Genomic DNA, 26174 nt, shown 5'->3' on the forward strand with positions numbered 1-26174 from the left:
CACTGCCTGGAAGGACCCTGCTCTCATAGTCCCAAGACTATTGCCCTTCAGAGCTCGGCCTAATAGTCACCTGCTCAGAGATGCCTTCCCTGATTAGCTTGTCTAAGGCAGCTGCTGACCACTCACTCTTACTCCCCATCTCTCATTGCTCTAGCTGGTATTTCTCTTTTTCGTGTTTTGTGTTTGTGATTATGAATGTTTTATTTTCTATCTCCTGCTGCTTGAATATAAGCTCTGTAAGAGTGGGGAACTCCTGTATCCTCTTCATCACTGTATTCTAGTGGCAAGAATGGTGCCTCCTATGTATTGGATCATCCATAAATCTGTGCTGAGTGAGTTAATGCTGTCAAGGTAATTGATTTCATAGTTCCGTAGTTGCCTTGTTTTTAAGGGCACATCTGAAAATTTAATCAGCAATTAAATATAAAAATGTTTTTTGTCTCTGAATTCTCAAGTCCCAGATAATTGAAACCTTATGAATACAACATTTTGAGTTATGTTTTTTTATTTTAACTTTCTTCTTGTAATAGAGACAGGGATCTTGCCGTGTTCCCCAGTCTGGTGTCGAACTCCTCATCTCAAGTGGTCCTCCTACCTCTGCCTCCCAAAAGTGCTGGGACTGCAGGTGTGAACCACCACACCCAGCCCTTTTGAGTTATCTGATACTTACATTATACCTGAATTTTAAACTTCTATAAGTTAATTTCAGTATTTGAATTTTTAAAATTAAAGAATGACCATCCCTTCTTAGAAAATCTAACCTTGAGCCTGATGGAGCTCACCCTTCTTTCCACTGTCCTCTGAGTAAGTACTGCCGATTAATCAGAGTCAGCCGCTAAAATGAAACCTGTTTGCTGCTCCGAGTTAATCCTCAAGTGCCTAAAATAACCCCAAATTATTTTTAAATCCTTTAGCCTACTTAGGTTTATTTAGGAGAGAGTACATGTCACCAACCATGTAATCATTCAGGTACACAAATTGGTTTCTTCCTAGCCTTAAGCTAAATGCATTCATTTGTATGTGACTAGAGACTTAAGGTAAAAAGGGTGACAGTAGCCTCATGCTATTAAGAACATAAATGAGAAATTGCTCTCCATAGGGAAAGGTTCACTGTGGAATTGAGTGAGGTGCGTATTAGTCAGTGGGGAGGAGAAGGAATGGAAGGTATTAAAAGAAAGAAAAAAAACCTTCTTATAGGAATTTTAAAAAGCTACATAGAACCATGGCATAAGTATTAAATGGCAATAAGCATTTAAACTGAAATAAAGTGTATATAACAAGACGGAATTATAGTTAATTCAATTGACAAGCATTTAATTAGCACCATGAATATAAGACTTTATGCTCAGCCTGGGGATTACAAAGTTTCGGTGAGATCCCCGTCTTGGAAAGCTTAGAGCCTCCTGGGAAAGAGAGACACACGCCAGTCACTCACGGTGAGTGCTAAGTCAGGTGCCCAGAGGGCGCTGCTGTCCAGAGAAATAGGGATCAATTACTTCACAGAGGAAGGAAGCTGTGAGCAGGCCTTTGACAGTGAACTTGATTTTTGAGAGACAGAAGAGAAGCAGGGTCATCATTTATCTCTTAGGAAAAATGGATTCTAAAAGCCTCTTCTTGAATGGGCCTTCCCAAGGGACTGTTTAGAGTGAACTGTAGTCACAGATTAATAAGGTAGCAGTATCGAGTGTAGCGTTCACCTTTGGATTTGTGGTTCCCGCCTAATGTTCTACGGTTATTGTTGGCGAGGTTGTTTCAGGAATGGGGGTGCATTCATAAATAAAAGTCTGACTGGTTTGTGAAAACTGACAAGAATCCTAGTAGCATTTAGAAAGCAGTTTTGAAAACACATGATGTGTAAATGCGTCAATACAGAAATAGGAAATAAAAAGTGACGTTCAAAGTATGTTGATAGTAAATGCTGTGTTTAGGGGAAAAGCACATTTTAGGAAGCTAAGTGTCACTCTGGTGCCTGTGGCTTGGCTGCTGGTGTGTGTTCAGGACCCCCACTGTGCCATTATGTGGGTGCTCTGTATTTTATTAAGCTAGTTCCTAGTATAAGGAGAATGCTTTACTATTATAAATAATGATGCTGTGATTATTTGTGAATTTACATCTTTGTGCCCATTTTACTACTTCCTTAGGAAATACTCCTAACAGAAGTGCAGTGTCCAAAGATACATGCAATTCTAAGATTTTTTAAATATTTACTGTCCAATCACTTTGTAGAAAGGTTGCACCAGACCACTTTCCCACCAATAATACCATCTGAGATTATCTTTAAAAATAAGACCAAGATTCGGCATCACTAAGTCAGATTCGGTTCCAGCTCTGTATTTTTAAAACCCACTGTCATCAACCTGATGACCTCCCCACCCTCAATCCCTACCCCCACTTCCAACCAAAAACCTGTGTCAAGGCTGAGGTATTTGAATTGCTTTACAATCGAATAGAATGTAACTGATAAAGCAGAGATCAAAAGTCAGCAGGAGAGAATAATGGAAGGCAGCTGGCACTGCATCTTAGGCAGCCACAGAAGATTCCCACAGTCATACTTGACAAACCCAACTCCTTTATTTCAGCTCAAAGCGGCACATTATGGGCTCGCTTTTCAGCACAGAGGTCATTTTCTGGTTCTGATTACAGGGCAGCAAACTCACTGACAGATGTATTCAAGTGAATTTGATCTCTCGTATTGTAAATGGAAGAACAGCATGAAAGTTAAATGGGGGATAGGGGGAGCTTACCTTGTAGCCTGCCACTTGGATTTAATTTCATCTTGTCTTGGCCTCTGGAAGAGAGAGGACCTTGGGATTTGTCTTTCTTGTTCCCTGTGTAATAAAAATGCTCATTGTTCATGGCTCCTTTTGGTCTTTTCTTCATCAGTCTTGTCTCAAGAAGAAAACGAACTGGGAAAATTTCTCCGATCCCAAGGCTTACAAGATAAAACCAGAGCAGGAAAGATGATGCAAGCGACAGGAAAGGCCCTCTGCTTTTCTTCCCAGCAAAGGTGTGTGGCCTTCAGTGGGGCTCTGTCTGGGGGGATCTGAGGAGACTCTGGGACCCACCTACTCACCAAGGGGAATCTCAGTGTTCTCTAGAAGGAGTTTGCCTGAGGCTGAGGAGCTGCTCAGTACTCACTAGTTTGCACTTAACTCTCTAATTAAGATTAACTTGTAGGATTTTTTTTTCTCCCTGTTAATAAAAATTTTTTTTTCATTTTTCTTCTGGTCTATAGGGGCATTATATATGCCAGTCACTGTGAGTGCTGTCCTAGGCTTATGTTTGACCTTCAGTGTTGCTCAGAGCAATCACTCTGGTCCCCTTCCAGCAGCTGATTAAAGCAGGAGCCTAATGAGACCAGGTTGAAGCGTTCCCTCTCTGCTCTCTGTGGGCCAATTAGCTTCAGAGAGGTGCTGTTCTCACGTCCAGGTCCACGCTGCTCAGACCCCAGACCAGTGGCATGACCTGGGAGTGTGTTAGAAATGCAGAATCTAGGACCCATCCCAGACCTGCAGGATCCACATCTGCATTTTAACAAGATCCCTGTCGTTTTGATGTACGTTCAAGTTTGAGACCCTCTGGTCCAGGGAAAGTTGTGGTAGACGAGTGGCATTTTTTTTAACAGAACTGTGACTCATGTTTATGACGGATGTTAAATAAGCAGGAGCCCCTGCACACGGTCTCTCTGCAACTGAGAAAGGTGACACTCCTCCTCGCTTCCTTCTCTCTCAGTAACTAATAGACCCCCAAAATGTCACCCACTAATATTAGGCAGAAGGTAGGTCGTTCCCAAAAATACTCAGGCTACAGAAATTTCACTCACTCAAATCGTCCAGCGTTTTCTTCTCCCACTGATGTCCCCTTGCTGCCTTCCCTCTGTGTGAGCCGAGAGCAGCATGTTACATCGTTGTTCCTATGAAAACCCAAGGAAGATGGAGAAGGAAGAAAGAGACTTACTGTGTCCATTTTTTAGTGGTGTCTTCTTCTGGGCATTTTCATTCTTTCTGATGACATTTGGACCCTGACTCTGTGGGCAATGCCAACTTTTATGCTTGAATGAAACCATTTCTGGTAGTTCTCCACACATTTCCCAAGAAAGGTATTTGTTTATCATCTTAAATCTTACCTTTTAATATTATTTATAATTTTTCTATGTAAAAATACTCATTCTAGAAAAATTTCAAAGCAGAGACAAGCCAAAGAGTGAAAATTAAAAAGCAACTAAAATTTTACTAATGGAGATGATCTACTTTTAACCCCTTAATAGATACTTTCTATACATATAGGACCTTTTCCAACCTTGCAAGAGTAATTGGTTCCTAAAAAAATATTTCATAGAGTAAGTTGTCACATATTAAGCATATAATTATCACTAACCTCAGTGAGAAAAATTCTTAGGCAAAGAAAGAGAAAAAAGACTCTAGAAATAAACAGATTCCTTAGAGAGATAGCTGAGGACTCTTTTATCTCTTTAAATAGAAGTCATCAGTTATACAAACCTTCACACTAGTGTTTGTTTTACTGACTTATTTGGCAGTCATTGCTACAACCACACATTGTATTTGATGAAAGGTAAGTATTAAATTAAAACAACAGGGGTAACAAGCTTATTTTATGGCACAACAATGTCTTTAAAAATAATCTGCAACATCTAGGTAGGACAATGTGAGCAGGCTATTCTCCTCCAAGTGCTCACTATTTGAAAATAATACTTTACAGACAAGAAGAAAACTAGGGGAAATAGTAAAAGGGGTTTTGTTCTTAGATAGTTCATTGCACCATTTGTAATCTTATCGCGCTACACACATGTGAGCCGTCATAGACATTGATGGAATTTCCAAAAGCTGACTTCAGCTCACTGGCACCATTGTTCCCTTTAGCTAAATAAGTTTGCATTTAAATTGAAATTTAAATATTCATTTTTTGGGGCATCTGTACCCTGAAACTTCATGGAGAAGAATGTATTCTAAGCGTATAATTCATCTGACATTGCTCATTTTGGGTAGGGAGACCGAAGAAGCAGTATTTTTCCCCAAGATAAATATTTTATCTAAAGTTTAATATGCCTTAAACGTTTTTTGGCTGGGTAAATGGCATATGTTATGGCCAACCTTACAATAATTTTATACCTACTTCATCATGTTCATTTCTGCTATAGTATCCTCCAGTTTTTTTTTTTAACAAGGATTAAATCATGTAATCTAGTTGAAAGTGCTAATACATGATAGACTCTCAGTAAATGTGTTTGTCCCCCTTCCTATACCATTTCAAAATGTTTCTGTTCGTATTTCATTCCTCTGTGACTATTGGAGTGAGCAGCAGATGCCTTGGCCTTTGGAGAGTGATCTAAAATGGCCTAGTCAGAGAGACACTAATCACACACTCCATCCCTCCTCAAAGGGCCAAGTGTAGAAATGGGCAGTGGTCATGCCTTGGCCATCCTCCATGAACGCAGAATTGGCTCCAGCTTCAAATGAGCACTCAGCCCAGGCTCAGAACCACCCCCAACAATGCTGACGGAGGTGCTTCCAAGTGGTCCGGTTAGTAGAAGTAAACTAAGGGATGGGTACATGAGTAATCATCTCTGGCTGACTCATCAGTTCACATGCATTCCAATTATTATTCATCAAATATTAATGGAGCATCTTCTACATTCCAGGCACTGTTCTAGACTCATGGGTCTAAGATTGGCAGAATGTCAAGGATTTAAATTGCCCACTAGCTTAGTTTTGAGAGTATGGCTTTGTCCTCTTGTCTAGGTTGGCCTTGCGAAATCCTTTGTGTCGATTTCACCAAGAAGTGGAGACTTTTCGGCATCGGGCCATCTCAGATACTTGGCTGACGGTGAACCGCATGGAACAGTGCAGGACGGAATATAGAGGAGCACTATTATGGATGAAAGACGTGTCTCAGGAGCTTGATCCAGACCTCTACAAGCAAATGGAGAAGTTCAGGAAGGTAGGAAGTTTTATGAGGGTTACCAGAAGGGGTACCTGCTGGAAGGTAATGAGGTGTGATTTGAATCCCTCTGGTGAAGAAGATATAACTCAAAAGCACCAAGGATGCAATTAATCATCACTGGTGTCTTTTTATGTGACAGAATACCAATTAATGTGATATATAATTCTCTAAGGATAAGAGAGAAGAGACAGCTGGAAATTGCTGGGATTTTGTAACTGCTTTTAATTGAAGTCAGATTTTCTTATAATGTGCACTTTTTGTAAGGTTGTCACTTTTAAATGCCTTTTCATGCATAGCTAAAAATCAAGATTAGATCACATGAATCTAGGAGGTGAGAGCAGACTACTGGGGAAATCTTTTAAAATTGCTAATGAATATTAAAATTAATAGACTAATAATGCTCCTTTGTTTTGTGACATGTTCAGAAGCGATGGGGTTTAGTTGCAGGATTAATTGATGGAGCATGCCTTAGAAATTTCTATGAGGAAAATAGATGGCTGAAGAGATGGCTATGCTCTTAAAGTTCACTGAAATAATTGGTGAGCAGCAAAGAACAATCTTGTTTTTTAATTATCTTGTGTCAATCTAGCAGTTTGATTTGGTCATACAAGAATACATCACACCACTAGGTGGCAGTCTTACACTAAATATTTATGAAAATGTAGCGAGATTTTCGTCATGTACAATCTCGGTAGTTCTTTGTTTGGTCGCCTGGATGTATTTCAGGGTGTGAAAGAAAAAGAATCAGCCAAATGTTAGGCTTGACATAATATTGTGTCAACTGTCTTACTCATTTCCAATGATCCATTTGTAATTGTGATGTTGCTTAAAATCCCTAGATTTCTTATTACATACATTATTTCAAGCTACAAATAGAAGCATCACTTGCTTTGGAGGTTAGCTGTGTAGGGGTGGAGGGAAGGAGGAGCCTTCTGGTGCTTAAGAATACGGTCACCAATTCTTGACCTAGATGTAGATTGATTCCCTTAAAGTCATTTTATTTTGGTGTGTGATTTGGAACCCTTCCCTCTGAAGAGAAACCAGGGTTCATTTTATTTCTGATCACAGATGTCCTTCATGTGTCAGCAACATCTGACTTCTTCCTAAGGTAGGCTTCTGAGTCATAGAAAATTAGGACTGAAAAGGCTCTTCGTGATCCTCTAGTGAAACTCATTCATCTTATAGAGGAGAAAAATCAAAGCCCCCACATAGTAAATAACATTTGTAAAGGATTGATAGCCAGATGCTGGTGAGCCCAGGCTACTTTTGAAGTTTTCTGACTTTCTAATCAGGACAGTAATCTGGTTTGTCTTTAGCACTTTGAGGGTTGAGGAGAATGAAGTAAACAGGGTGAAAAAAACTGTCTGCAGAGCAGAGTGCTTATCATTTATATCTGTTGCTTCCTTTAAGCTTCACAATAACCAAGACACTGATTTTATTTTATAAGCAGGGAAAATGATACCCATGTTAGGAAATTAGCCCAGTATCAGAGAGGTAAATGAGAGTCAGAATCCTACAAAATATGCATAATTTTCTTCCCTAAGAGAGAATGCCTAAAATTGAAAAAAGCCTTTCATAGTAATTCCTGTTTTGTGATTTATTCACTCAATTAATATGTGTTGAACACCTCCTATGTGCCAGGTAATAGAAATAAATATATGATTATTCTGGAAGGCAGAAGAATTTCATGTGGAATTGTATTTATTCAGTTTTGTTTTGGGGGCGGGGTGGTTACTAACTGTAAGGACGAAATAAAAACCAAGCCCTTCGTCATTTGGTTTGAATGTTGAAACATTACCCATTCCTTAGTGTCATCAGTCTGTTGATTTTGGAAAATATGGTTTTTTTAAAAAAAAATCCTTTGCCATGCAGAAGTTGCTGAAGCCTTACTCCCCAATCCCATGTGTGCTGGATTCAATTTAACAGCTGAACATGGTGTACTTAGAATCTTCTTTTTTTAAATAAACCTATCTTCAAGTGTATATTTGATTAGGCCAGACTCTCCAGAGGACAGGAGCCATGTTGGAGCTCTTCACAGCTGTTACCCCAGGGCCAGTCCAGCACCTGGCCCCAAGTTAGCACGCACACATCGGATGCCACACCCGTGTTTTCTCAAACCCCTAGGGCATTCCCACCATTTGCAGCTGACCTCATGATATTTTGGAAATTGACATATGTGGTTCTGCAGGTCAGAAGTTGCATTATTAATCTGAGGCTTGCTGTCCTCTTTACCGTGAATTTAAATTGTGGCGTCTTCTCTTCACTTGGAGTTTATAACATGACATTTAACTTTGAGCGAGCTTTAGCGTTTGTCCCAGTAGGAATCCATTTTAAACAGTCTTCATTTCTTTCCCAGGAATGTGTTACCTAAACGTGTTTCTGAGTCATCTAGGAGAGCGATCCAGCTGCGAGTAGCTCCTCAGGAGTCACTGTGGGAGGGGGAATTTCAGTCTCCTCAGGGCCGGCTGCCACCTTCACGTTTCAAAGGATGAATCCTGAGCTAAAGTAGTATTTTGCTATGAATTCTCTTTTTTGAGTTCACACTTTCTGGTGGAGACAAAATTCTAATTCATACCTCATGAATGTGGTCTCCCCATTGGATTCTTTCATATGCACTCAGTCATTTATTTGTCCATTCAACAAATGATACTGAAGCCAGGTCTTGCTCAGACAGCATCCAAAGGAATACAGTGGTAAGGAAGCAGGTTGATTATTGCAAAGGAATACAGTGGTAAGGAAGCAGGTTGATTATTGCAAAGGAATACAGTGGTAAGGAAGCAGGTTGATTATTGCAAAGGAATACAGTGGTAAGGAAGCAGGTTGATTATTGCAAAGGAATACAGTGGTAAGGAAGCAGGTTGATTATTGCAAAGGAGTACAGTGGTAAGGAAGCAGGTTGATTGTTGCCATCTTTTCTCATGCAGTCATCTGGGGTAGAGCAAGTAAACACAACACGCATGGTGAACTGTAGTGTCTGTGGTAGCACATGGTGCTGCAGGAACTCCTGGGAGGGGCTTCCTGGGGAGGTGGCTCGAAATAAAATGTGAAGGACTGGTAGGAAGGAGAGGGTAGAAGGAGTAGGAGCAGCAGAGCAGCATTCCCGGCTGAGAAGGCAACTTACAGAAAGGCCTTTTAGGGAAAAGCAGCAGCACACTTAGAACCAGAGCACAGAAGGTGAGATGGCTGTGGAAATGGGGGGCGCCCTGACCATGGGGCTGGAAAGGGAGACAGGACTGGAATAGAAAGGTCACCTCTCTAAGGGGAGACGGCAGTGGGAGGGTGTTGGAAAGGCAGAAGGCATGATCAAATTTGTGTTATTAGATTGAAAGGTGGAGAAGGGATTGCAAGGGCCTAAGCCTGGAGGCTGGGAGAACTACTAGGAGGCTTTTATAAAAACCCGGATGAGACATGAGGTAACCATGAAATGAAGCGGGAGGTAGACCAGAGAGAAATGGGCTGTTCTGATCCCTACCAGACTCCGTGTAGCGCCACTCCAATTGCTGAGCTCTTCACTGTCTTTAGGAAGAAGCAGAATACACATAAATAAATCGCAAGTTCAAGTGTATTTTCACCTCCAACCAAGGCTTTTTTCATAGTGTCTTCAGATTGCCAAGAAACCTTTTAAATAGCACACAGTGAGCATGACTGAAATGATGAATGAAAAACTTGAAGTTAAATAAAGCAATCTGTTTTCCTTCTGGCATTCTTTGAAGCACAGAGGCCTGACGACAGAGCTCTCAACATCAACATGAAGAGCCTTTATTAAGTGTCTGTGTCAGAGGGTAGAAATTCAAAGAGGTGGGAAAGCACGAGTCCAGGCTTCAAGAAGGATCCTGCCAGGCATCTGCTCCTTATCAGCATGACCATGAGGGACGAGATACCTGGAGAGTATGGCCGCACGTAGCTGTTCTCAAGACCAAATACATAATAGGAAAAGGCGGACGGGTTTAAAGGGGCAGGGTTGGGCTGTGTACAGTTGGAAGTTCCTCCTGACAATGTGATTCACCCCGAGACCACGAGGTATTTTATGAGCAAAGTTACAACGTGTGATATATGTGCCCTTTGAAGGCAGAGTAAAAGGGTATGATTTAAAAATAGAAGTCAGCTTCTTGTAGCAGATTACATCAGCTGAAGTTGTGAGCTTGCAGCAGAGCTTTTGCAGCCGGAATGCCCTTGAGAGAGTCCTCCTGTGGTCAATTAAGTGTCTTGTTTTTCTTGAAAGTCAGAAATGGGATGGAGGGTAATTATTCTAAATGGAATAAAAGCTGTGTTAGGTGTAAGAAAATAGTCCCGAATCCTCTAAAGAGACAGTATGGAAATGTATACGTGGGCATTTACGGGAGTCTGAGTCCTCATAGACAAGGACAAGCGAACCAGTGTTTTAATGAGGGCCATTCATTAAACGGCTAATGAAATCCTACAGCATTTGTCTAGTGTTTCATCACCATAATTCAAAAGGATAGCTAAGAGGTATAGGAAATGAGTGATACACACTGGTATTTGCAGGTGTGTATTTAAAATAGTGTTAGGTTTTGGAGACCTGTTTATGACTAACCATATTATCAAAGGATGTGTTATGATGAGAAGGCTTATTAACAAATGTTGGTGGCTTACTAGGTGGGACCTTATTAATAAGGACCATCAGTCAGTGGTGTTCCAGTGCCCTGATTGTGAAAATTTGGGTCTATAGCACTTGGTCAAGGACTGGTAAACAGCAGTATTGATATAGGGGGTGGGTTTCCTGTGAACAAAGACTTGGGCTAATTAATTTGACAGTATCATTAATTACTGCTGAAATCATTGGTCTTTGTCAGAGGTCAGGCTCTTTTAGCAATTGAGGGCAAGTCCCATGAGAGTTGGAGACACTATGTAATGCGAGAGTGTCACTGCTCAGCCATCTCAGGCTGTGGGATGAAGGCCTTTCCTTTCTGCCTGGGTCACTCAGCTCTCTGGATTAAACCAGTTTCTGCTTTACTTCCTGTCTAGGGTGAGGCTGGGATACCTCCCTCCTACCCCAGTGAGTTGTGTTGAGTGAGTGGAGAACATTTTCAGTTTGGATCCATGCAGTGAACCAGTGTTCAATGTTTAAGCGCTAATAACTCTCAGGGCTTTGCTGAATTCATATATAAAGGAGGTAGAGTAGGAGGCTTACTCCATTATCTCCTCTTCCTCTTCTAGTTCTAGAATTCTACACACTGGATTGACTTTTATGAGGACAATTACTTTTGTAAAACTAATGCTCTCTTAAATATGTTTCAAAACTCACCATGTTCATTTGTAGGTTTTGGTGTGTGCCTGTTGTTTGTTTGGGTTTGGTTGTTTAACTGGGGTGCCTGTTTTCTGTGGATTCAAGGAGATTGACTGTAGCTGCCAAACCACACCTGTGGGTTGCTGCTTTTTTAGAGTATGTGAATGCCGCAGAAAAAGCCTGCCATTCTCACATGGCACAACTTGGAAGGGAACGAACAATTACACCCATGCTTCCAATTCTGAATTGGATGAGATGAGGCTTTCAGGGTTTTGTGTTTATTGATTTTTCCCCCTGGAACTTGATAAATAGAAAACAATTAGTTTAAAGGTGAAGCCAAGACCATTTAAAATAACACACATGAAACAGATAACTCGCAGAGGTGGTGGCTGGCTGCCTGCTGCGCCTGACTGGAAATAGGAGGAAGAAGTGTGACCTCAGAGTCAGGATGGCTCTCCACTCTGTCCCAGCCCTTGCCGACACCAGCTGTTCCGCTTGGAGAGGTCTAATAGGTCTATTGCAATTTTCTCATCCACTAAAGGTGATCGCTGAGCCCTCTTCCAGCTGTAACATTTTAGTGAGTTGTTTTGTTTGTTTTGTTTGTTTTGTTTGTTTTGTTTGTTTGTTTGTTTGTTTGTTTGAGACAGGGTCTCGCTCTGTCTCCCAGGTTGGAGTGCAGTGGTGCAGTCTCAGCTCACTGCAAACTCCGTTTCCCAGGTTCAAGCGATTCTTGTGTCTCAGCTTCCTGAGTAGCTGGAATTACAGGCATGGGCCACCACACTGGGCTAATTTTTGTATTTTTAGTACAGACTGGGTTTCACCATGTTGGCCAGACTGGTCTCAAACTCCTGACCTCAAGTGATCTGCCCACCTTGGCCTCCCAAAGTGCTGGGATTATAGGCTTGAGCCACCGTGCCCGGCCTTAGTTTTTCATTTTTTCTTTTTTTCTAAATCACTGAGCTCATCTGTAGAGAAGTGTAGATACTAGAGTAGGGCTAACGTACTTTTTTCAATGTAGTGTTTTCCTGGGACTTCAAGTAAGTTCTGGTCCTGCTGAGTCTGCTCATTCTTGCTGCTGTTGCTCTAATCTTAGCCTCTGGAAAAATAAGAATGTTTCATGCATAATTCTTGTGTGAATTTATTGGACACTTTCAAAGAGGAGCCTTTGATATTTACAAATGGGTAATATTTATCTCTTATTTATGTATGAATACTTTTGCAAGGGTCAGCAACCTATGGCCCAGAGGTCAGCCACCTGTTTTTGTAAATAAAGGTTTTATTGGAACATGACCATGCCTATTCATTCATTTATCATCTGGCTGCTTTCACAACACCATGACAGAGTTGCGCAGTTACAACAGAGGCTAATGGCTCCCAAAGCTGAAAACTGACTCGCTGCCCTTTATAGAAAACAGGTTACTGGCTACTGTTTTATAGGTACCTCTAGTGCATGTTGAGATTAGGAAAGTGTGAGGTTTTTAAAATTTTTAATTGTGGTAAAAAGAAACACATGCCATAAAATTTACCATCTGAACCATTTGTAAGTGTCCAGTTGAGTAATGACTGGTATATTCACATTGTTGTGCAAGGGATCTGTAAACGTTCATCTTAGCCCCAGACAGTCCAATTCCAGAGCTCATTATGCAAACCACTTCATTCCTCCAGCTGTTACAGAGCACTGTGAACAAATGAAATCCAGGGCCCGTGGTACTCAGAGTAGAATGAGTCCTGATCCACAAACCAGGAGATCCATTTCTTCAAGGCATAATGCTGGGCAAGCTACCAAACTCTTTAACCACGCTAAGCCTCCCTTGCAGGTTGGAGCTGAGGGAGGTGCCCCTCACAGAGGGGCAGTGGGTTTTAGAGGGCATGAGTCACAGGAGGTACTTAGCAGGGCGCATGGCACAAGGCAAGCTCTCAGATAATGGTAACTCTTTTTTATAGTTACCATATTTATTCCTGAATCTCCAAGGGGAAAAAAAATTAACATATGCTAAGTAAATCAGCTGTGGGGTCTCTGGGAGGTTGGCCTCAGCCTTGGATTGTCCCCGCAATGCGGGCTGGAGGAAATGGTGTTTATTGTTCTGAGTTGTCTGACCATTTGTCAGACAGGAGTCTCCAGGTGTGATAGGCCACTGCTGACTTCCTCTTCTATGATTCAGCCACCTCCCTCCATCCCAAGGTGCAGGTGACTTCCAAAGTGCCTGATTATCTCAGGAGTCCTGCTAACCCAGGATGAGCTGCGTGTCCTTGGCCCATGGTGGTGACCACTTGTAATCCCAGCTACTCAGGAGGCTGAGGTGAGAGGATCCCTTGAGACTGTGTAGCAGAGATTACAGTGAGCCGTGATCACACCACTGTACTCCAGCCTGGGAGACAGACCCTGTTTCAAAAATTAAAATATAAAAAAATAAAATTTTCCTTGGCTATAATGTGGTTAGACAACCTCCCTTTGTGTTCAGGGATTTTTCCCCCTTCATGATCTACTTTCAGTTGGATGGAGTCTTTGACAGAAAAAAAAAAATGACTGTTGAGCATAATTTTGCGTTTATAAATGGATGGACTAGGAAATTACACAGTAGTCTCTTAATTTGTACCTTTCGTACTTGATGTACCTTCACAGCTTTTATATTATTTCTGTTTTTAGTTCGACTTCGTGGTGAGAAATATTTAAGTAAATAAATATTCATGCTATGTTTATATCCTGAAAAGTTTTCGGTTACATTTGTACGACACAAGCAAGTATATTTACACACATCCCCAAAATGACAGACATTTAAGCACATTTCTGTCACATCCTGTTCTGTTGCCCAAGCTACAGGTTCATCCTCAGCTGCTACCATTATTCAGTCTCCACGTCCAGGAAGCCTCTTGTTTCTAGTAATTCTGCTTCCAAAGTGCCTCTTGAATTGGTTCCCTCCTCTCATCCCCTGTGCTCTTGTCTGAGCTAGGATCTTCCTCAATTTAGAGGATTACAGTTGGCACCCCTTTCCACGATAATGCTAGTCCTAATTCTGTAACATGAAGTGATCACATCTTTTTCCTGGTTAATAACTTTCTGTGGCTCTTCCTTGGACAATGGACAAGTCCAAACTTGGGGAAGGCTGGCTCTAACCTACCTCCCCCAACCCCAGCTTCCCTCTAGAATAATTCCCCTCCCACCTCTCTTCCCTCTGCTGCCACACACACATACACACCCTGTGTTTCCAGCCTCATTAAAATCCGTGCCATTCACCCCATTCTTACACACACTGACCTTTGCAGGCTCTGCTTCTCCCACCGGAAATTCCCTTCTCCCTCTTTTGTGCCTGTAAAACTCTGAGGCATCATTTAAGGCCACATGACACCCAGGGAGCCTTTGCTGACTCCCCAAAGCAAGGTTGTTACCCTTTTGCACTGTTCCCGTTGCACTTTATACATCCTTCTTAGCCTGCCTCTTGGTAGATATTGAATAGATATTTATCAAATGAGCAAATAGGTTAATAAATAGGCTTAATTATTATTCAACTGGGGTTATGGTCTTACACATCCTTGAACCCCAGTTGTATAATAAATAAGCATAACGTTCATCTTATAAATGTATTACTGAAATTTAATCCCGCCATTGAACAAAAATGACTCAGGTATACAAGTGAGGAGTCATTTGATTTCAGCATCCTAAAAGATATCATCTACACATACGAATTCATAATTTCTGTTATTTGAATTCTGTAAGTAGAGGAAATATCCATACAGTTTTTAAAATTAAGCATATTTTGTAATACTATAAATGCTAATATGTTGGCTTAGAACAGATTTTTTTCAAGGGAGGAGTGAGAAGGACCACGTCTCTCATGAGAGGCATTAAATCTTTGCTTGTGACATTTGTCTAATTGTTTAAGGGAAAAACTTGCTTAACTCTCGAGTCAGAGTGGACTCTGGACAAAAGTGAATTATCTGTGAACTGATCTGTGTGAACCGATCTGGTCCAAGATAGTTTTCCTTTTGCAAGATTGTCTGGCTTTTCTTCCTAAGTTTTATGTGAATTGGGTGGCACATGCAAGCTTGGTTTCTAGAATTTCATAGATGACAACATTCAAAACATAACAGGTTTTACTGAGTGGAACCATCAAGTTCCAGATCAAAATACTGCCGTAAATTGAGCCCATTTCTTAACAAGGGCTCCTCGGTGCCTCAGCCGCTCGAACCCCTTGGATGACTGTTGCCATGTTTCATCACTTTATGCTTTTGGTTGCAGGTCAGAGGGATGCACAATGCCTGTGACAACTCCCCCTGCCCCACCCAACACTGACTGTTTCCTTGGCAACACTGACTTTCCTTGGCAACACCCAACACTGACTGTTTCTGTCTCCCTTTGGTAGCTCCTGAAGAAGATATCGTCTTAAAAGTACGGATCATTGGAAAATTACCATGTTCAAGTAGTATGATTTACTAGTTACTTCTGTCATCGCTCTAGTTTGTCCCTAAGTCTGTCATAGCAACACATCCCTCGAGATTACTCTCTTCCTTTTGGTTAACAACTCAAATATCATCTTTCCCAGCTAGCCCTCTTATTCACCAAGATGAAATAGTTGCAATTCTTACCATCTTCTAGAATTCAGTATAAAAGAAGACAGTTATACCCTGGTGGGTTGGCCCAGCACTCTCATTTAAAGTATTTATATTTCAGGGATCCACTATTTTTATTTTTAAAAAATGGTGATTTACTTACATATACAAAATAGAGCATGGGTTTTATTTAAATTTCAGACAAAAGCAGTGTAGCCACTCTTTCCTGAATGCCAATAGCACTATAGTACTATAAGTTGCCTTTATTCTAGTCAAAAAGAATTTTCATCAAATCCTCCTTCTTTACAAACCAGCTATTCAGTGATGACAAAAATAATGGTTTGATGGTTGCCTAGATTGCCACTTTTACATAAAACTAGATTTGTAAGTTGGCTATAGAAAATTAACATTTTAGAAAGAAAGATCTAAATCACAATTGCTTTAGGAAAAACTTGTGTCTGTGTAGTTTGTCATCAAGGAATATTAAAGAATTTTGAATCGTACTTTTTTAAATGATTGAATTATTTTTGTTAGCCCTCAGCATAGCATTCTTAACAAGATTCATGCAAGCAGTATTGGCCCTATAATGGAGTCATAGGTTGTCATGATTTCATAGGTCCCGTGTCTCTCAATAAAACTCAGAATCCCCTTTGTCCCAAGTCCTAAGTCTGTCTATATTTTAGTATTTGAACTATCAAAAGAATGATTGAATAGAAAACTGGTAGTTTCCATTCATAGTTCTGATACTTAAAATAAAAAAATGATGTTGGATGATTCCTTGTTCTCCAGAGAACTGCCATAATTCTAATCTAACAGGGAAATAAGGAGATGGAGGCTGGCGTGTTACCCGTTTACGTCCTGGTCAACGGGAGTTCTGTTCACTAAAATGTGCACAGCTGTCAGCCACCAAAAAGTGGCTTTACTTTGCCTCCTTTAGTGAGTTATTGATAAAAAGAAAACCTTAAACAGAAAACAGCTTTAAAAATATGTGTATTACCTTTCAAACATAAAATTTTCAGGACAGTTACAGGTATAATAAAAGTATCCCAAGTGAAAAAATTCTGCTTCATCTTCAACAGTTATCCCACTCTTAATCATTAAACAAGATCAATGAAACTCAGAGAGAGAAGCCTTAAAATCCTAAATGGGCCAATTTTACATGGGTTCAGGGAGCCCTAAAAAGAAGCAGCCCCTAAGAGCCTATTGGTATAACACTGCAATGAAATTCCCACATGCATTAATCAGGCTTCTGTTGTTACCATCAAATGAAATATGATTTTCAGGCTTGGTAACACTTCACAGTTGATTGGTTCCTTCTATCCAACCACCCATCTATCTGTGCATCCATCTTTTAAAATTCTCTCTCCAGCTGTGACTCTGAGACAACCATTGTCATTTAGATGCTGATTCCTCACTGTGGTTCTGCTGGTGACTGCTGACATTGAAATGAGGGATGTTTCTCAAGATAGATTAATTATATAAACAAATTGAGGGACGATGTTTTCTTCTGCTTTGTTCTTTTTAATAATTTCTGTCCTGGACCACTAGAGGTGGGACTCAGCTATGCTTACAAGCAAAAATAGTTCATGGGTATTAGTTCATGTTCTGAGAGAGGTTCAGGCAAAGGGACTTGGAAAATAGCCACATCAGAGGAGGAGGAACCGTAGGGGAAAATAGTCTACGGATGTGAAATAAATGAAGAAATTTCTCAAGTAGGGAAGCTGAGAAAATAGTGGGGTAAGATATATTACATTTAGGATCTCGTTCTCTTTTATTATTTTTTTTCATCGTAAATCTGTGGGGGAAAGATCCAGGAGAAGCTGGCAACCACAAGTGCTTCCAGGGCCTGGAACCAGGTTGGGGAATGAGATGAGCTGAGGAAGCTAAGAATGAGGTTGACGTTTCACCGTACGCATTTTCCTGCGTTTTAAATGTTGTGCCATGTGCATGTGTTACTCATTAAAATAATTTATATGAAAAATATTGAGAATTAATGAAATTAAAGAGCAGAAGAAAAGAGAGAATGACAGAAAACCTAAAACTGGCAAAAATGGGGAGGGTTTGTAAATGGTGTGTTTTTAATAATAATAAAGGGAAGAGAGAAATTAGGTTTTAGCTGCAAGGATGGGAAGCTAAGTTCCAAGGTAATGTCATGTGGGCAGCTGGATGGAGGAGGTTGGAGGATGAAGTCATTTTCAAAAGCCATCAGCAGGGAGAGCCATGTGAGGAGGTGAAGTCACTTAGGGATGGAAAAACTAGCGCCTGAGGGAAATCCACCGAATAGCAGGAAAGAAGATGAGAGTGTTTCTTTTAAAAGCCTTCACTGTTCCAGAACTACAAGAAGCAGTTATGCTTATCCGGAAGGGGAAAAAAAGGTGAGAAAGTAAAAAGACAACTTTTCCCACGTATCCTCAGTTCTGTCCTAGAAGGAACATGTTCTATGTTTTGCATCAGTGAGAATGTGGAGAAAATCCTTTCCCAAAAAAGAACGAAGCGGGAGGGGGAGGGAGGCTGGGGGTGGGCAGCTATTTCGGAGGGAACCATCTCCACACTTTCAACCCTACTCCAGGGCCTTTGAGTTGGATTGGAGCATCCTACAGACTGAGGTTTCGTCTCCTGATATGAAAGTTTTCTGCCAGCCTTAACGACTTGTTCTCCGTTCGGTGTCCACTTCTAATTCTTATTCATGCTATTTAATGCGCCGAGGCAGTCTTTCCCTACTGTCTCTCTCTCAACTCTGTTCTCTCAACCTAGCAATTTCATCAGTTCCTTTTCATTGGGAGTTTTCCAGGTCTTACAAACTGAACCCAAGAGCATTTATGGTCCCGCGAACCCCAATTTTGTCATTAAAATTTTTTGAGTAGTATCAATTGCCATAAATCAAACTAATATCCCTCTGGCTTCATAATGTTTGTTTATTGCTAGTTTATTTTTTAATTACTCTCATAAGGGTCTCCTAATGTTCAAGTTTAAAAAGAAATGGAAACACATGCAGATTCTAAACCACACATCATCTTTCTGTGCACACATTATGGATTGGGCTCCTATTAACAAAGAATACGTGTTAAAGTCAGGTACGACTGGGAACACAGAGGATGTGGCTCCCCTGAGGGTTACCAGAGACTGTGTGGCATACTCAGGTTTCACTGGAATTTTATCAGAGACACCACAAATCAAGTATTTTAGAATAAGACGTTGAAAACATCTTTAATGTTAAAGATCTGCATATCTTCCTCATCCAGGCTGTGTACGCCCTGCTTCCTCACCTTCCCTCCCCAAGCCCTGCCAGGAAAAGCCAGGAATTCGTAAATTGAAGCTACATCAGCTAAAGCTTTTATTGGTACTTATTATCCAGGCCTCTGTCTGCTTTTAAATTAATTCTCTGCTGGAAGAATTAGCTTCCCCCCACTCCACTTTTTTTTGCGTGTCTTCCATTTTAAAATAAAAAGCACCAGCTGAAAGTCGTGATGCAAAGCTGGACAGTGGTTAGATTTCCTAAGTTAGACTCCGTCTTCCTTATCCTTACTGTATTTTAGGTTTTCGGCAAAACCCATTGGATTCATTATGGACTTACTTGTCCCTCCTTTCTCCCTGGCATGTCTCCATTTTCCCCAGTGTTCTGCAATTTCAGCTAATAAATGGTGTGAGTAAAGTTGACATTAAGGAGATGACAAAAGGAAAGAGTGTTTTGGAAATAAAATGAAGATTTGTTGAACTTTCTCACCATTTAATCCAGAAAATAAAACAACGTACTTTAAAAGAACGTTCAACATAAGTTGTGCAAAAGTCAAAATACTGCTCATTTTTTGTTAAAAAAAAAAATCTCTTAGTACAAAAGCACAGCAGATTTTTAACCTCTACAATGAACAATATGATAGGTTTATTTATGTAAGAAAATTAACATATTTGAATTTTTTCCCAGCCTAGAGTTTTTTCTTAACATTCTGCCTTATAGCTAGATGTAGCAGTTCTTTAAATATGTACAAAATGCAGAATATTTTTGATTAAATATTGGTAAAATGCTCTTCAGTTTACAAAGCTGTTTCATATTCATTACCTCATTAAAACTGCACAACAGTTTCAATGAACGTATGAATTCCTTTTCCCATTTCACAGATAAGACCGCAGGGCAGCCATGACTCACTTGCCCATAGCCGTACCTATGACCGAGGATTCGAACCCAAGCCTTCTGACTCTACAGTCAGTGCTCTTCTCACCTTTTCAGCCCCACATTCCTCATAATCAGATAAACAGTTATTTGTGTAATATTAGGTTACTGTTATAAAAAATGTTTCTGGGGTAGAGGAGACCCGGCTTCATGCTAAAGTAGCAGTCACATCTTCCAGCACAGGCCACATCCTCTGAACTCATTTTTCTGACCCCAGTGGTTCATGTTCCAAGCACCCTTAAGGAATATTCGGATTTTTTTTCTTCTCACCAATCTCTTTGTCTTTTGAACATCCGGTCACATTTCTGGATTTGGCATTTCACACTTTTGCTCTACCTTATTCTGGGAGTGGTCTTTTGAGGTCAAATGTCAGGCCTAGTGCCTGAGTTCCTTGGGGTCTGGCGCCTGAATCCTGCAACAGTAGGCTTAACTCAGGGCCCTGAACCTGAGGCTCATGGATGGAAAGTAGAATCACAAAGGCCAGCACCCAGCAAAGGATCCTCTGCAAATCCGCCCACTGGTTTAAAGCCCATCACTGTTGAAAGGTTTGCAGTCATAAGAGGAAAGTAGCACAGGCTCTACAGCAAACAGGCCCCCTGCAGACATTTCCAGTGAAGAACACCTCAACTAAATCTGAATTAGGGCCTCTCTGGCCTGAGTTGAGTGTAAGAATCCTCTGAGAAGCAAGTTGGATGTGGAGAATCGTGGCTTCTACCTAAGGATTTTGATTCTGGAGGTGTGGGGTGGGGTCCAGAGATCTGACTTTTAACAGGCTCCCAGATAATTCCTTTGCTGAGATCCGTACATCACACCTTGAGAAATATTTTCTCAGAGCGCCATGGTGAAATAACTGATGTTCATGATGATGACTGATCCATCAAAAAAGACAATTTTGCTCCATTTTAGAAGATAGACATTTAATAAGAGTTATCTGATTTTTGAAGATTTCTTATTTCGAAATTTTTTTTAGAGTAAGCTTTAACTACATGGAAAAGTCACTTACACCAGTTGATTTCCCAGGAACTCTACTATATTAAGGCTCACTGTGCTTTTTAGTACTTACATACATGTCTACCTAAGGCTTGGAGCCTAGAGATTTGTATATCACAAACACTCAAACATTACTTGTTTTATATAGAATCAGTATTCACCTTTCTAACAAAATCTCTTCTCCTGTTTCAACTAAAGCTCCCTTGGTGTTCTCTAGGTTGATACTGAAAACTGAAACAGCTAGAACGGAGCCCCAGGTTAGTTAATATCTATAATTGAATACTCAGCAGCAAACAATTCTGACAGTTAATGTATCCATGTTGATCATAAGGAATTTTCCAGGAGCAGTCTGGTACTATCCTGTTCTGATATGCATGTTAAAATTGCCCGCAGATTCACAAAGGAATCCTCCCCTCTGCATTTTCCCCCATTTGTGTGGTGTGTCTGTTGCCTATAGCTGATTCTTCCTGTTAGGAGTAATCAGCCTAAGACAGAGCAGGCTCACCAACAGGTCCTAAAATGCCTCCATTATTTTACTCTGGTTTGTTACAGCTAACATTATTCTTAAGAAATCGCATCCTGGGCTGGGCGTGGTGGCTCACACCTGTAATCCCAGCACTTTGGGAGGCCGAGGCAGGTGGATCATGAGGACAGGAGATCAAGACCATCCTGGCCAACATGGTGAAACCCCAACTCTACTAAAAATACAGAAATTAGCCAGGCATGGTGGCAGGTACCTGTAGTCCCAACTACTCAAGAGGCTGGGGCAGGACAATCGTTTGGACCCAGGAGGTGGAGGTTGCAGTGAGCCAAGATGGTGCCACTGCACTCCAGCCTGGTAACAGAGTGAGACTCCATCTCAAAAAAAAAAAAAAAAAAAAAAATCATGCTGACTTGGAGGTAATTTCTGTGGTGAGTACCAAGATGTTTACTAAGCTGAGAAAAAGTCAGGGGTGATACAAAAAGAGTAATTCTCATTTGTCCCCAGAATGGCATTTCTGTGCTTGCGGGAATGCACTAGAGGTTGTGAAATCATAAATGAAGAATGTCAGAAATACAGTACTTTGACATTTCTTGACAAATATGTAGTTAGCCATTCTTCAACAAGACAAAAGAAACTTTGATGTTGAATGTAATAGTAGAAATCACAACAAAATTGGCACATTTTTAAAAGTTTATCAGCTACAGTTATAAGCATTTTACATGAATGGGCTCATTAAAACTCCAGAAAAGGAAGACACTATGAGCTCCTTTTCACAGATGAGGATTTTGATGCTTAGAGAGGTTACATAACTGTCTCAATGTGACATAGTTAGAACATGTCAGGACCAAGTGGAAGGGATTATAATTTGACTTGGACCACATTGACACATACATTCCCTTATTTTCTGGAACTAAAGCAGCTTCTTCATGAGCAGTATGATGGGGTCTTCTAGACTTGTCAGTTGAATAAGGTTAAGTAGCTTCTGTTGTTTCAGTTGAAATGTTGAGTCAATTCAAAATTTGGCTTCCTCTGCACTGTTTTAAATCATCTCTTTCTGGATGCTCTTTCAGAAGCATTCTCTGCCCCAGGAGGGTGTTGGGCTGACTGTGTCCTGGGGGTAGACGGGGGACATGGTGTCCTTGAGGCCACTCCGTGTCCCCTGGTTCCTTGCTTATCTTGCTGCAGTATTGTTAGTCTGGGCTTGCATGATGAATTCCTGAAGCCTGTAGCCAGGGGAATGCCTGGTCTACTTCCCCAGCCCTAGCAATGTTCTAGGAGCCTTGGCCTCCTTCCTCTGATGAATCTCCCTAATGGCAACTCTGATTGCCTTGGACTTCCATTTGGCCCCTAACCCAGTGCCGTTCCCTGGCAAGCTCACTGGCCAGCACACTCAGCCACCTCCCACTTCTTTCCATAAAACATGGAAGATCTGAATTTCTTCTCCATACCACAAAAGCTCATGGAGAAATCTGGGAGCTAAACTTAGCCCTTTTTCATCAACTACATTGCTTTATTTTAATGCAGCTGACCCTACCTGGAGCAGAGGCAGGTCTGAGAGGCAACCCCCTTATAAACTCCCAAGCAGGCGGTGGGGCAGCTCACCTTCTGCCTTTGGTTTTTCCCTCAGGGCTTTTCCTCCCTGGGACAGAGTTGGGCCCCATGTGTCTTTGCCCACTTCTCTGATTGAAGGCCTTGGCCCAGAAAGGGGTAAGCAGGATTTGTCTCTTCCTTCCTCCTGTCATTAACCCCATCACTACCACCACCATAATAAAAGTCTAGGATCAAGTCTACCTGCAAAGTGGGAGACAAACATTTTGTAATCCTTTAAAAAGCCTGAGTTTCAAGTTTTTTGTCTTGCTGCAGACTTGACACCCCAATTTTGGGCTGACAGGAGCTGGAGAGTGCCACTTTCTTTTTGCCTTTCTTCTGCAACAATCCAGAGGCACAGTCTGCCTCAGTCTGGCAGTGGAGAAGGTCAGGCACATAGACATGCAACTAGAAAACCACATTGATATATTACAAAAATACTACCCCAATTTTCCATGACTAAAACCCAAGCATTCTCACTCTAGAAAGTATGTTTTTATCTGCCATACTCACTGACCACTAAAGTAAATGAAATTAGTGGGGCTTTTTGGCTTAGAGAGACTAGAGCAGTGGTAAGAGTAGATCAGACATGAAACACTTCAGTCCAGAACATGTCTACAGTTACAAAAGGAGCCAAAGCTAGATGTGGATTTTCTGAGAAATAGACAGTGAGAAAGTAGAAAAGAATGATAAATTATGAAACTGTCCTGTTTGGCTGGACATTTAGTAGATGGACCCAGGGTTACCAGCTGAAAACGCAACTAATATTCATAACTGTGGCTTAAATCTTCATGAAACTCTTTCATTATATTCAAGAATCTAAAATGATCTTCAGTAGTCAGATACAGTCTAGTAAATCCAATTTCCTGTATTCAAGTGTTCTTTCTTTCTGCTGCTTTTCCAAGAGACCTCATCGGTCTCATCTCTTTCATTCCCAGCAAGGCCCCTTCCATGCTTGTCACCCTTCACATGGCATGTGCAGGCTCCTAACTCTGTGCCCTTCATGGTGTGTCCACCAAACAGGAAGTCTGTCTGTTCCTCTGTTTCCTCTGTGTCAATTTATGGCTACTCCTTTAACCTGGCATAAAACCCAAATCTTCCACAAATCCACTTTTTGGTTAATATAGTACTTTGTAATTGTTCTAATACATTATTTTGTAATTGTTCTATTTTTCTTTTGTTCAACTGCGCTAAAGGTTCTCAAAGACTTTAAGAAGCTTCAATTACCTCTGTCATCCTGGAAACCCATGGCACTATGCTTTAACTCAATAAATATTCAGTTGATGTATTGGTTTTTAAATTGCTCCCTTTATTATAAAATTTTTAAAGAACTGCTCACCTTATTCTCACTCAGATGTTTATAATTATGAGGTACCTGAGATGTTTTAATACAGGCATGCAATGCATAATAATCACATCATGTAAAATGGAGTCTCCATTCCCTCTAGAATTTATCTTTTATGTTATAAGCAATTCAATTATACTCTTTTACTTTACAATGTACAGTTAAATTATTATTGACTGTACAATTATTATTGATAGCCCCCTGTTGTGCTATCAAATACTAGGTCCTACTCATTTTTTCTGTTTTTTGTACCCATTAACATCCCATAACTTTCCTGCCCACCTCCCATTACCCTTTCCAGCCTCTGGTATCCATGAGTTCAACTGTTTTGATTTTTAGATTCCACAAATAAATGAGAACATGCAATGTTTGTCTTTCTGTGCCTGGCTTATTTCACTTAACATAATGACCTCCAGTTCCATCCATGAGGTTGCAAATGATAGGAACTCATTCTTTTTATGGCTGAGTAGTACTCCATTGTGTATAAGTACCACATTTTCTTTACCTATTCATCTAGTGATGGACACTTAGGTTGCCTTCAAATCTTAGCTGTAGTGAACAGCCAAGAGCCCGTATTTGCTGCAACAAATACAGGAATGCAGATATGTCTTTGATATACTGATTTTCTTTCTTTTGGGTATATACCCAGAATGGGATAGCTGGATCATATGGTAGCTCTGCTTTTACTTTTCTGAGGACCCTCCAAACAGTTATCCATAATGGTTGTACAGATTTATGAGGGTTCCCCTTTTTTCCACATCCTTGCCGGAATTTGTTATTACTTGTCTTTTGGGTAAAGGCCATTTTAACTGGGGTGAGATGATCTCTCATTGTCCTTCGGATTTGCATTTGTCTGATGATCAGTGATGTTGAGCACTTTTTCTTATGCCTGTTTGCCATTTCTGTGTCTTCTTTTGAGAAATGTCTATTCAAATCTTTTGCCCGCTTTTTTATCAGATTATTAGATTTTTTCCTATTGAGTTGTTTGAACTCCTTATATATTCTAGTTATTAATCTCTTGTCAGGTAGTTTGCCCATATTTTCTCCCATTCTGTGGGTCGCCTCTTCACTTTGTTGTTTCCTTTGCCGTGCAGAACTGCTCCCTTTATTCTCACTGAGGCTGGAAACCTACAGAACATCTTGGTGCCTTACTCTCTCACACCTCCCACATCCAACAAATCATCAGATTAGCATATTTTGACCTTCTAAATATTTTCCGTATCTGTGTCTTCTTAAGCCTGTCATCTCGGCTCTTGCTCAGGCCTTGTGATGCTTGTCTGGACCACCAGTCTCTGGCTTGACTTCCTGCCTCGGTTCTGCCTTCCACATACCTCAGTGTGACTGAAATGAAACCCAAATCCAACCACATCAACATCTTTGCGAAGTTGCTGCCAAGGCCACAGGATTGAGTTCAAGCTCCTCAACATCCCACAAAGCCCTCTGTGGTTTCACTCTGGTCCAAATCTAGGGTTTTAATTCACGCTATTTCCAGCCTCATATATTCTGTTGCAATCACATCAAGCTGCTTGGTTTTCTTCAAACAATGAGCTGTTTCTTATACTCATTCCTTTGCTCATATTGTCTCCTCTGCTAGGAGACAGGTTGAGGTTGATACCACCTCAGCAGGTATGTGGACGATTTCTCTTCAACCTGGTGAAAGAGAATAGAAATCCACAAGAGAAGGAGCATGAGGTAGCACAGTTTGTAGAGCAGATGGGTGGATGTTTGTGACAATGGGTAACATTTACACAAACCACATTTTCTGCCATAGGCCATTAGCTTGTATTCTGTTTCCATATTTTGGCTTGTGGTATACCACAATTCGTATTGTTTGTCACATACA

General features: G+C 40.8%; 1 protein-coding gene across 11 annotated transcripts in view; it reads left to right on the plus strand.

Moving 5' to 3' along the window:
• ICA1 (islet cell autoantigen 1) overlaps positions 1-26174 on the plus strand; it is a 160977-nt gene that overhangs the window by 41574 nt on the left and 93229 nt on the right. For all 11 annotated transcript variants that reach the window (XM_021674193.2, XM_064380368.1, XM_012450745.2 and 8 more), the window contains 2 exons: positions 2884-3007; positions 5760-5958. In XM_021674193.2, coding sequence (XP_021529868.2) covers positions 2884-3007; positions 5760-5958 — 323 coding nt within the window. The remainder of the gene's footprint in view (positions 1-2883; positions 3008-5759; positions 5959-26174) is intronic.

This window comes from Aotus nancymaae, unplaced genomic scaffold (genome assembly GCF_030222135.1).
Source record: "Aotus nancymaae isolate 86718 unplaced genomic scaffold, 86718_ANA_hifiasm-v0.15.2.pri h1tg000025l, whole genome shotgun sequence".
NCBI classification, from domain to species: Eukaryota; Metazoa; Chordata; class Mammalia; order Primates; family Aotidae; genus Aotus; species Aotus nancymaae.